This window comes from Strix aluco, chromosome 4 (genome assembly GCF_031877795.1).
Source record: "Strix aluco isolate bStrAlu1 chromosome 4, bStrAlu1.hap1, whole genome shotgun sequence".
Classification (NCBI taxonomy): domain Eukaryota; kingdom Metazoa; phylum Chordata; class Aves; order Strigiformes; family Strigidae; genus Strix; species Strix aluco.
The window spans coordinates 127,424,223-127,435,478 of record NC_133934.1 but is presented as its reverse complement, the minus strand read 5'-3'; the positions used below and the strand labels follow the sequence as shown (position 1 = coordinate 127,435,478).

At 52.2% G+C, this 11,256-nt stretch overlaps 1 protein-coding gene across 1 annotated transcript; it reads left to right on the top strand.

Annotated features, from left to right (window-relative positions):
- Positions 1 to 5,035: 5,035 nt before the first annotated feature.
- On the top strand, positions 5,036 to 10,238 carry LGALS3 (galectin 3). Its single transcript, XM_074821094.1, has 7 exons — positions 5,036 to 5,114; positions 7,806 to 7,857; positions 7,985 to 8,007; positions 8,334 to 8,732; positions 8,949 to 9,037; positions 9,185 to 9,353; positions 9,973 to 10,238. Exons 3-7 carry the CDS (start codon positions 7,990 to 7,992, stop codon positions 10,126 to 10,128), a joined length of 831 nt encoding a protein of 276 aa, XP_074677195.1. The 5' UTR covers positions 5,036 to 5,114; positions 7,806 to 7,857; positions 7,985 to 7,989; the 3' UTR covers positions 10,129 to 10,238.
- The last annotated feature ends 1,018 nt before the right edge of the window (positions 10,239 to 11,256 follow it).

Below are 11,256 nucleotides of genomic sequence, written 5' to 3'. Positions count from 1 at the left end.
AAAGAGAGAATAGAAGGGAGCTGCTACTGGATAAAGAGCAAGTCCAGACTTGCTTGTACATGTGAGCAGCAGGGATGGTGCTGCTAGCATCAGTGCTGTTTATCTGCTGCTTTTGCTTTCTTTACCATCAAACTTGAGTTATCAAAGTTCTCAACCTTCCTCCCCATTTAATTTTTCACTAGCACCAGAGCAAGGCTATGTTGGGCGGAGGGAGGGGGTGAGTAATGCAGCCAAGGAAGCTCTTGAATGAGCCATCTCCCCAAAAAATGAGGAGAAGTGGGGCTGTTGGATTCTCTGCAGGAGGCTGTTTTCAGAAGTCCTGGGAGGGTATTGCATAAAGCCTGGCAGGCCACGGCGAAGAGTCCCGTTGCCTGCTTTTCCTGTGATGCCCTTTTTTATTGCTGCGGAGGGGTGGGGAGTTGGAGGTGACTCAGCCACTGGCATGCAGGGCTGAAACTGAAGTGACACCTCGGGGAGGTGCAGCGTGGGGCTCCGCAAAGGCATCTGTGACACTCAGAACCTCATTCCTGTGTCTGAGAAAGGAGGTGACGTGGTCGCGGTTCCCGTTTGCCAGCCTGGGAGGTTGCAGGGGGAGGAAGGAGAGATGCTGGTTGAATTTAGCACCTTGGGGTTGTGCCGAGCACGGCCTTGGTGGTGGATCTGAAGCCCAAACGCTGCACATGACGGTTCCTGCTGACCCCATGCACAAGTCAGGCCACAGAAATCATGAGACTGATAGTCATGTGGATGTGCGTTGTTCTGCTCTGAAAAGGGGAGTGGAACTCTTGTGCAATTGAGCTTCTTGCCCTCTAGACTGATATCCTTCCCATTAATTTACCATCAAGAAAGTTTGAGGAAGTGTTTAACGCCAGGTTGGATGGGGCTTTGGGCAACCTGGGCTAGTGGAAGGTGTCCCTGCCCGTGGCAGGGGGGTGGGACTGGATGATCTTTAAGGTCCCTTCCAACCAAACCATCCCATGATTCTGTGATTCTAAGACAAGAGAGAAGCCACTTTCTGTTTATTAATTTCCTATAAGCAGTTTGAAATTACTGCTTTGAAGTTATTTAACTTTATAGAGAGAGATCACCCATCGGGGTGGGGTCTTTTGCCTCTGGGAGACTCAGTATCCCCAAGAATAGAAGATGCAGAAGACATTAACTCCTGACCTATGTCAGTGTAAAATAAAGCATACTGGGATCAAGTAAAGGGTTGATAATTCTGAGTTGTAATTGTAAACTGTCACCTAGCTATATATTTTTTTATGTGTATATATATTTTAATGTGTGTATGTATATATTTTATGTATAAAAATGTATATTTTTTTAAACTGTCTTCAAAACAAACCAACCTTCAAGCCTTAAGCAACTGAACTCAGCATCCTCCCCCCTTCCCTTCCAACAGAGACATGGAAGGGATCTTACCCCTGGACTCAGCACTGGTGAGGCTGCACCTCAATTCCTGGGTTCAGTTTTGGGCCCCTCACTCCAAAAAGGCCATTGAATGACTCGAGCGTGTCCAGAGAAGGGCAACGGAGCTGGTGCAGGGTCTGGAGCACAGGTCTGGTGGGGAGCGGCTGAGGGAACTGGGGGGGTTTAGTCTGGAGAAGAGGAGGCTGAGGGGAGACCTCATGGCCCTCTACAACTCCCTGAAAGGAGGGTGCAGAGAGGGGGGATGAGTCTCTTGACCCAAGGAACAAGCGCCAGCACAAGAGGGAATGGCCTCAAGCTGCGCCAGGGCAGGGTCAGACTGTCTCTTAGGAAGTATTTCTTTGCAGAAGGGGTTGTTGGGCGTTGGAATGGGCTGCCCAGGGCAGGGGGGGAGTCCCCATCCCTGGAGGGGTTGAAGAGTCGGGTTGACCCAGCGCTGAGGGATCTGGTGGAGTTGAGAACGGTCAGTGTGAGGTTCATGGTTGGACTGGAGGAGCTTCAAGGTCTTTTCCAACTGAGATGATTCTGGGATTCCCTGAAGAGGACAGGGACTGCCTGCACTGCTGGCATGGCACAGCCGCCTGCCTCCTTCAGTCCCTGCCCCTGCGGTGGCACGAGGCAGCTGCTGCTCCAGCCCCCTGCTCTCCTATCACCTCTTCTCCTGGCTTCTAGCATCCAGTCTCCATTAATTAATTTTTTATCTATCTGTCTGCTCAGTCTTGTGCAGTTCTTCAGCTTAAATGGCTTCTTTTAAACTACCACAGTATGTAGTTAATTAACTCGATGGCAAACATTGCCGGGACACAATGGCAGGCAAGCCCCTCAATAAACAGCACTTGATAGACACTGAAACTCTTGCAGAGCAGCTTGTCAAAGGTTTTTGCTAGAGGAGAATGTTTAATAATGTATGATGTTGCTGTATAGGGTAATGGTGCCTGAGTGTCTTGGGAACCCAGAGTTGGTGGGTGAGTTACTCCCAGGCCCTGACTGACCCTGAGCCCACTGTGGAATTGAGCTAATTAGCTCATCTCTAGCCTTATTGCTGATGGCCATTAAGCATCACTTGGCTCTTGCATGCGATCAGATAAACGCTGGGCATTTTCAAATGGGGAAAGTTAATTGTGTTTAGAGAACGTGTTTGGCTGCAGCGAAGGGCACGTCGGAGAGTACATCCCGAAGAAACGGCGTGATCTGACGGCCGAGCCGCCTGCCTGGGTCCCCTGTCTCTGCCTGGGTCCTCCACCTCATCTCTCCCACCCCTTGTGTCTGCAATTCTGTGGCTGTAAACTGTATGTGGTACAAAGCAGGGTTGTGTTTTACATTAAGAGTTTCTAAAGCAAACAGGATACTTACGAGTGCTTAAAAAAAAAATCCCAAACCCAAGCATATGCCTGTTTTTGAGAAATGACTACTTTTTTTACCCACTTTTGAAAAGCAGCCAGCCCTGGGTTGCAAGGCCCTGCATCACAAGGCGTTGCAACGCCGCAAGCGAGAGACGCGCTTGCCGTGACTTACCTCTCCTACAGAGCCGGCGCCTTCGTGCACTCCCTCGCTTGCTTAGAGCTCTGGCAGTAAACCCAGCTGCTCTCTTTTTCTCTATCCCGAGAGGCAAAGCTTGAAAACCAGTCGCCACACCTCCGTGTGAGTCACGGCGGGATGACTCAGATGATGTGGAGCAAAGTGAAATGCGGACGTTTCGTAGCTCGCTCGTGCAAAGGGCTCTCAGCACCCACCCTGTGAATGTTGAAGGGATGCTCGCTCGTCATCCTCGCTGCTGCTTGGTTTATTTAAGTGAAGAAATTAGCTCAGATTTTGATTCGTGTTTTCCCTTTCGGTCAAACATTTTTTTAACGCTGGCTGTTGCATAACTGGAAGCGCGAGGCTTATGGTATTGGTGCTGGAAAAAAACAGGCAAACCTTTTTGCTAAATGTTTGGAGTGAAATCCTGAAAATAATAGCAATACAGGTTTTTCAGGAAAATATCTCTTGCCAAAGACATTTGAGGGGTCTTAGGGAGGAAGGGAAAAAGCAGTGCACTAACGAGTTAATACAGCCTTATCCGGGAAGGCAGAAGTCAGCAGTACCTGCTTAAAAACACTTAGTCTGTGTCCTTTTAATCAACTTTATGACTGCACGTGTGCACCTCTTGATTAATCCACTCTCAGAAAGGCTGTTTTAGACGCTGGAGTAAGGACTCGGAGGGTTGTTCTGAAGAGCAGCGATCTCCTGCTTGTGTTCCAGGCTCAGGAAGCTCCAGACACTCATGCAACGGATTAGGGAGCCTTCAACATCACTGGCTTAATGTTGTGCCCTAAACCAGCCCAAAGATATCACAGTGTGTGTTTACTGCGGTGAGGTTTGGGTGCTGTGAAAGGCAAGTGAAGCAGAACTCCCTGTTTAAATATTTCTCTGAGTGGAGCGTCCTACCCCCTCGAGCATCCCTGACCTCTCTCATCAGCCTAAGGCTTAAGTTCTGTCTGAATCCCTGTGGCAAGTATTAAACGAAGCTGAAGGATGCTAAAATCCAGGCTGGTGCTCTGGGAGAGAGCAGGCTGCCCTCTTTTAAAGCCCAGTCTTTTAGATAAGCAGAGATGAACAAGAAGAAATTATTCTAAAGTTCATTAAACCCAAACTCAACAGGTTTTTCCCTTTTTTTGGTATCAGCTGCAGTATCAGCCAAGCCATTGAGTTCAGCCACTGCCTTAAAGTGGTTTCTACATCTTTAATGACACCAATTAAAGTGTGTTTCCCTTAATAACTTTTAGTCAGTCCTGAAGTGGTCAGGCAGCTGGACTAGATGATCACTGTGGGTCTCTTCCAACTGAAATATTCTAATTCTTATTCTATTTCTATTCTAGCCTAATTCTATTCTAATTCTATTCTATTCTAATCCTATTCTATCCTCTATTCTAATTTTTATTTCTATTCTAATTTTTATTTCTATTCTAATTTCTATTCTAACAGTTTCTACTCTATTCTATTCTACCAGCAGCGCCGTGCAGCAGATCAGCATTTCAGCACGAAAACATGCCTTTTCCTTTTTTATTGCTTTAAGCTGTGAAGCCCGTTGAGCAGAGGAGATGATTCACCCTCAACCTGCAGTAAAACTGTGCTTGCTGAAGTGATAGCTCACAGCATCCAGCGCCGCTCCTCTGCCGCCCTTGCTGCATGGGGTGAAAACCAAAGCTTTGCTGTGTCGTTTTGTTTTGTTTTTTTCTTGGCAGTCTTCGGAGAGAAGCTGAAAACGTTTAAAATTTCAGAGCAAATTTGTGTTTTGCCGAGGGGCACTAAGTTGGGGGGGGTGGAGCCGGGAGAGCTGCAGACAAATCTCTTGCAGGGGTTACATCTTGCCGGTGACTCATGGTGGGGGCAGGAAAATGGAAACCTCCGATGCGTGGACATAGCCCCACTCGAGACATAAACCACGAGAAACCCCAATTTTTTTTTCCCGTCTTCTGCCCGTTGGCGCTGTCACCGCTTGATAAAGAGAAATCAAATGCTGGGTTTGTGCTGCCAGCGACTTTCCCAGCGTGGGGAGCCCCGTGGGCGGCAGGTCGCGGCGCATCCGCGGGGTCCCCGCCCTGTCCCCGCCCCGAACAGGCGGGTCCCCGCTGCCGTGCCCGGGCCACCCGGCTACCGGGGGATCCCAGCGCCGGGAGCCGCCACCGGGAGCCACCGCACGGCGGGTGAGTGGCTGCACCCCCCCACGGGGGTCCCGAGTGGGAGCAGCGGCGGGGTTAAGAGATTGCCTTGCAAAGAAAGGGTTAAGGCTGCGCTTGTCCCCACGGGGAGGGAGGGGGGGGGTTCAGCGCATGACCCGTGGGGGGTCCTGAGTGGGAGCAGGGGGATAAAACACGTATCGCCTTGCGAAGGAGGGGTCCCCCTTGTGCGTGGGGGTGGGAGGTGGGACATGGGGCTCTGCGGTTAATAACAGTAGGGGATGCGTGGGGTAACGGCGGGGGGTTGTGTGTGTGTTGAATATTAAGCAGCTCTAAGGCAGTTTGGAACTCGCAGGGTGTCGGGGTAGCCCTGCCTGTGTCCCCAAAACCACACGGAGAGGTGGGAGTGAGTGTCGGTGCGTGGGGGGTGAAAGACACGCGGGAAAGTCACTGCAGAAATAGCGCCGAAGGGAGGAAAACTTCTGGGGTTTTTTCCCAAAGAGAAGTTTTTCCGCTTCCAGTGAATACAGGAAAACCTTGGGGGGCTTTAGAGACACGTTCCCTGCAGCTGATCCTCCGTCAGGTTGGTGAGAGCTCAGGGAGCCGCTGGGGAGATTTCGCTGGGGCTCAAGTCTGGCAGCCCAAATGGTGTCGGAAATGTGCCTTCGGGGCACCGCCGAAGGGGAGAAATCCCCTTTCCACACCCATGACAGCCCTGTCACGGGTGAATAACCCACTGGAGCATTTCCAGCAAGAGATGGGCCCAAGAGCTACCACGCTACAGTGACTGAGAGAGGAGAGGGTGACGGCCAGGCTTCGAGCCCCGTGGCACCATTTGGTGGCAGAGGAATAGTGTTTTTTGAAAATTTTGGTTACAAATATCAAATAGGCCATTCCAATCCCGGTGGGGAGACATGAGGCTCCTGCCACGCTGTCCCATGGGGGCCGAAGTAATAAGAAATCTATACAAGGGAGCAAAATTGCTTCTCCTCAAGGTATTAAAGCAGGGAGCAGGCAGGACCCCCTCATTGGAGCAGCACAAGCCATCAGCAGCCACATCCCTGCAGCTCGACCAAAGCTGACCCAGCTGGATCCAACCCCAGGGGTTCCGCAGGAGCTGTGTGAGCACCCTCAGCTTCACCCTGCAAACAAATGGAAAACCCAAGGGCTTCAAAAAAAAAACCCACCCCAGAAGGCAAATAAAAGCTTTGCGAGATATGGGCTCTTCAAGCAGTCTGGGCTTCTGGATGCTGGTGGAAAGGCTGGCTTAAAAATCACGCAGGATGAGGAGGTTTAGCAGGGAAAAAAACCAGGAAGTTTTGCAGGGAAAGGGGTTATTTGTTGGTTGTGAAAACTTGAGGGTTTTGTTATTCCTAAGGCAAGCCAGCCAGATTTGCTGTGACCGCTGTGCACCCGAATGTGTCTTTCAAAGAGACTTTTCCTTCTGTTTTCAATTTGGAATTTTCCTTTTCTTTCCGCGTTTCTGCCTCTCCCTTTTTTTTTTTTTTCCCCTGTTCCTTTATGAATGTTCTCTTTGATGGGAGGAATCCAGCTCAGGGCCGCAGCTATTCCTGCACGCAGGCAGGTATGTGTTTGGCCCTGCTGCAGCAGAGCGTCTCGGTGTGGACTCATAAAACTTGTAAAGCAGCTTTTATCCGCTGGCCCGGAGCGGCTGGTGGCACATGTGTCCTTCCTGCGGTGCCCTCCGGCCGGCGTGGGGCGAGGGGGGATGCGTGGGGGGAGAAAGGGGGCCTCCACCCATGGGTGCCTGTGCTCCTCTCGCCCTTCCAGGCCTGCTGCAAGCATCCGTCCCACGTGTCATGGGGTGGCTGCGTGTCCCCCAGTGTTCTGCGCTGGATTTGTAGCTCCCCATGCAGCTTGTGTTTGCTGCTGCGGCCCCCCCCTGCAGGGATTTTTTTTTTTTTTTAATTGAAATCTTCTCCAGGAGGATGCCTCAGGGAGATGGGGAAGTGAGTAACGCTGGCTGCAGCTGGCGTGCAGGACAAAACTGCTCCCGTGACACGGGTGGGCGTCGAGGCCGTGTTACTCATCCCAGCGAGTAGCTCTGCTCCTTCTCACGCCTTCGCGGGGGACAGAGCGTTGTCACCGGGCGCCTTCCCCTGGTGCAGAGCCTGAAGGGGCATGGGTGTCACCCGGAGTCACACACAGACAGCGAACACCCCATAGCCAGGGCAGGGAGGTGGCCGTGTCCCCCCACGGTGCTGCACAGCGGGGTTTGCTGGAGGCAGAAAGAACAGTGAGCACTGCCCTTTTGTTTTGTTTTTTTTTTTTTTTCTTTCTAAAAAGAGTTTGGAGGCTGGAATAAATCTTCCTGACTTCTGAGCACAGCAGACTGGCACGGGCATTTTTAGGGTGGACCAGATGCCGAGCTCCACATTGCCCTGTGGTTCTGGGGGGAGGAGGGTGCTCCTGGAGGGAGCGGTTTGCGATGCTGCGCGGTGCTTCCCTGCAAGCAAAGAGCAAAACACCCGGTGAAAACCCATCGAGAGGCCGGAGGGAGCCGAGAGCTCTCGGGGCAGAGCAGCACCAGGTCCTTTCAGTCTGGTGTCCCCTCTCCGCAGCGTTGTGAGGTCAGCCATGGTGTTGCCTTGACACCAACCCCGCAGCGGCCGATTTCATCCGGAGGGTGTTTGGGCTGGATTCACCCCCAGAGCTGTTCAGGCTGCTCCAGGCCATGACCCTAGATTTCTCCCACAGGTCTGACGAGGTTTTGTTCTGCGGTACCGGAGTTGTCGGCTCTGCCTGGCAGGTACATGATGGGACTTATCAATTTCCAGCCTGTTGATGCTGTAAACTGTAACTCTTCTCAAAAATCTCTATATTTCAGCTGCTGTATGTTAAAAATGACTTAAGCGTACTTTGTCTTTTTGTTTTAGGAAAGATGTCAGACGGCTTCTCTGTAAGTATGGCTTTCTTTAAAAAAAAAAAAAAAAAAGAGCAGGCACTGTGATTATTTAATTGCCCTGAAGCAGGGACCTTCAGAAGGGGTGGGAGCGCAGCTTCGTGACCTGCATAACTCCCCAGATCCGCTCCATCACATCGGGATTTACTGGTTTTCTGGAAACCTCAGCCCAGACACACAACCCCCCCCTTGATGCTGGGGAGCAGTTGAGCTCCTGCCCTCAGCACACGCTGTAGGCTACAGAAGTTGGGTGTTGGAGGCCTCAACCTGCCCCCAGCATTACTGTCACCCACCTAACCCTCTCCTCTCCTTTCTGTCCCCAGTTATCCGACGCCTTGTCCACCGGCAACAACCCGAACCCCTCTGCCCCCCCACCCCAAGGCTGGCCCTCCTGGGGGAACCAGCCAGGTCCTGGGGGGTTCCCAGCGTATCCTGGCCCTCCCGGGACCTATCCTGGCTCACCAGCAGCACCGGGGACCTATCCTGGAGCACCAGCAGCATATCCTGGAGCACCCGGAGCATATCCCGGAGCACCGGGAGCGTATCCAGGAGCACCGGGAGCATATCCAGGAGGACCAGCAGGACAGGGAGCGTATCCCGGAGCACCTGGAGCATTCCCTGGAGCACCAGCAGGACCAGGGCCCTATTCTGCCCCAGGACAACCGCCCAGTGGCCCTGGATTTGGGCCTCCTCCTCCACAGGGGGGACCGGCTCCTCCGCTGGTAACAGCTCTTATTATAAGGGTTTTGGTGTCTTCAGTGCCTGATGTTGCTTGGCCATGGGAGGGATGTGGGGCCGGCTGTCCCCAGGGCAGGTGACAAGGGTTGTTGCAGTGTCACGGGGCTGCCCTGGTGCGTTGTCACATTGAGAGCCAGCCTGTGCCTGAGCGCTTGGCTTTGGCCGTGGTTTTCTAACACCAAATCCCCGTTGTCTCCCAGAAAGTGCCCTTCGAGCTGCCGCTGCAGACAGGACTCGTCCCTCGGATGCTCATAACCATCACGGGGACCGTCAACCCCAACCCCAACAGGTACCAGCAGTGTCCAGCACCGAGAGCGGGGGGGTTCCATGGGGTGCAGGAATCTGCTTTCTCTTCCTGAATAACACCTGCCTGGTGTAATCAAATATTATATGAAACTCTGTAGAAAAAGCAGCCAGTCTGTTATTGTCTTTGCAGGTTTTCGCTGGATTTCAAGAAAGGGAATGATGTCGCCTTCCACTTTAATCCCCGCTTTAAGGAGGACAACAGGAAAGTCATCGTCTGCAATTCAATGTTCCAGAATAACTGGGGAAAGGAGGACAGGACAGCTCCTAGGTTTCCGTTTGAAGCTGGAAAACCCTTCAAGGTAACAAACCCCGCCCCAAAACTCAGTCTCTGTGCCAGTAGCACCAGCACCACGTGCTGGGAGGGTTGAGTCAGGGCTCAGCATAAGGACCTCGCTGATTTAGCACAGGCCTTGGCTCCCCGAGGTCCTTCCCTGGTCTTCTTACCCCTCCTGCGTGCCCAGGGTGTAACTTCTCCCCAGCTTCCGTTATTCCCATTTATTATTAAATCCTTCTTATTTACGCTGTCGTTCTGCAGCAGGTGTCAGGCAGGTTTCTAGGGAGTATTTTCCCCGTGCTCTCTTCGCCAGCTTTTTCTCCTGCAAACAAGGTTCAGATTTGGTGAGAACACAGTGTGAACTGCAGGGTCCTGCTTCTTGCAAACACTGTCATAGTCATGAGAAGACAGAAACTGGGCTAAAACACGAAGGAGGAAGAGCACAGCAGGACTTTGGGGGAGGCAAAGGTCACCGGTGTTTTTGCAGCTGGGAGTTGCCACACCAGCTCGTCCACATGCCACCAGGCTGGACTCCGCTGGCAGCAGCCTTCAGCCGGTGCCAGCCTGCTCATGGCTGTGGCTTAAAACTTCCTTGAACAAACCCGATGGTTATCTTTTTGGCTGATTTGGGGTTTCTATTTCAGCTCCAGATCCTTTGCGAGGTGGATCACTTCAAGGTGGCAGTGGATGACGCTCACTTGCTGCAGTACGGCTTCCGTGAGAAGAGGCTGAACGAGATCACCAAACTCTGCATTGCTGGGGACATCACCCTCACCAGCGTCACGCCCACCATGATATAATGACAGTGATGCCATTTTAATGCAAACTTAATGCTTGGAATATGGCTGTAACAAAAGTGCCTTCTTACATGAGTACTTTGAGGTAATAAAACACGCTTTCACAAGTAAAACTCCGTTTCAGTAATATCTCAGAAGACACAATATCCTCTGAGCTGAGTTCAGATGTGGGTGCATCTGAATTCTTGCTGTAGAGACAGAGAATCTTTTTGACAAAGGATGAGGAGGAGCTGGTTGAGTTGTATGGAGAGGAGGACTTCACAGAATCATCTCAGTTGGAAAAGACCTTGAAGCTCCTCCAGTCCAACCATGAACCTCACACTGACTGTTCCCAACTCCACCAGATCCCTCAGCGCTGGGTCAACCCGACTCTTCAACCCCTCCAGGGATGGGGACTCCCCCCCTGCCCTGGGCAGCCCATTCCAACGCCCAACAACCCCTTCTGCAAAGAAATCCTTCCTAAGAGCCAGTCTGACCCTGCCCTGGCGCAGCTTGAGGCCATTCCCTCTTGTCCTGGCGCTTGTTCCTTGGCTCAAGAGACTCATCCCCCCTCTCTGCACCCTCCTTTCAGGGAGTTGTAGAGGGCCATGAGGTCTCCCCTCAGCCTCCTCTTCTCCAGACTAAACCCCCCCAGTTCCCTCAGCTGCTCCCCATCAGACCTGTGCTCCAGACCCTGCACCAGCTTCGTTGCCCAATTGGGAAAGCAGCCGCAGCATCCTGCTGCTGGTCCTGCGAATGGGGGCAGCAACCGCCAACCCCATCTTCTCTAAGTAGAGGCAGCAGGTAGGAACTTGGTATGTTTAGCCTCAGTCTGCTAGGTAGAGCAGTCATTCCTTTTTCATGAAAGGACTCAAAATAGCGCAGTGAAGGACTGAAGCTCCCCCAGGGGAGGAGGAGGGGGGCGATCAGGCTGCGAATGGGTCATCCGTAATTCACAAATGCGTTGCCTCACTGATTCTGTCCACCAGGAAACACTGGAAAACTCGAGTCTGATCCTGACTAGAATGAGGTGTTTCACGAGGGGGTTTGGAGCTGGAAGCAGCAAAATCTCTCTCCCAGACCACAGCTAGAAAAGCTACCCCTCTCCTTCATTTTAAAGGCCTGTTCTATCCCTTTGGGGGTCCTGAGCGT

What these genes read in the sequence shown, in the direction of transcription:
- LGALS3 (XM_074821094.1), top strand. An exon ending in GGGGACCGGCTCCTCCGCTG is followed by an intron (nt 8,733 to 8,948) that starts GTAACAGCTCTT and finishes GTTGTCTCCCAG; the next exon opens with AAAGTGCCCTTCGAGCTGCC. An exon ending in AAGCTGGAAAACCCTTCAAG is followed by an intron (nt 9,354 to 9,972) that starts GTAACAAACCCC and finishes TTTCTATTTCAG; the next exon opens with CTCCAGATCCTTTGCGAGGT.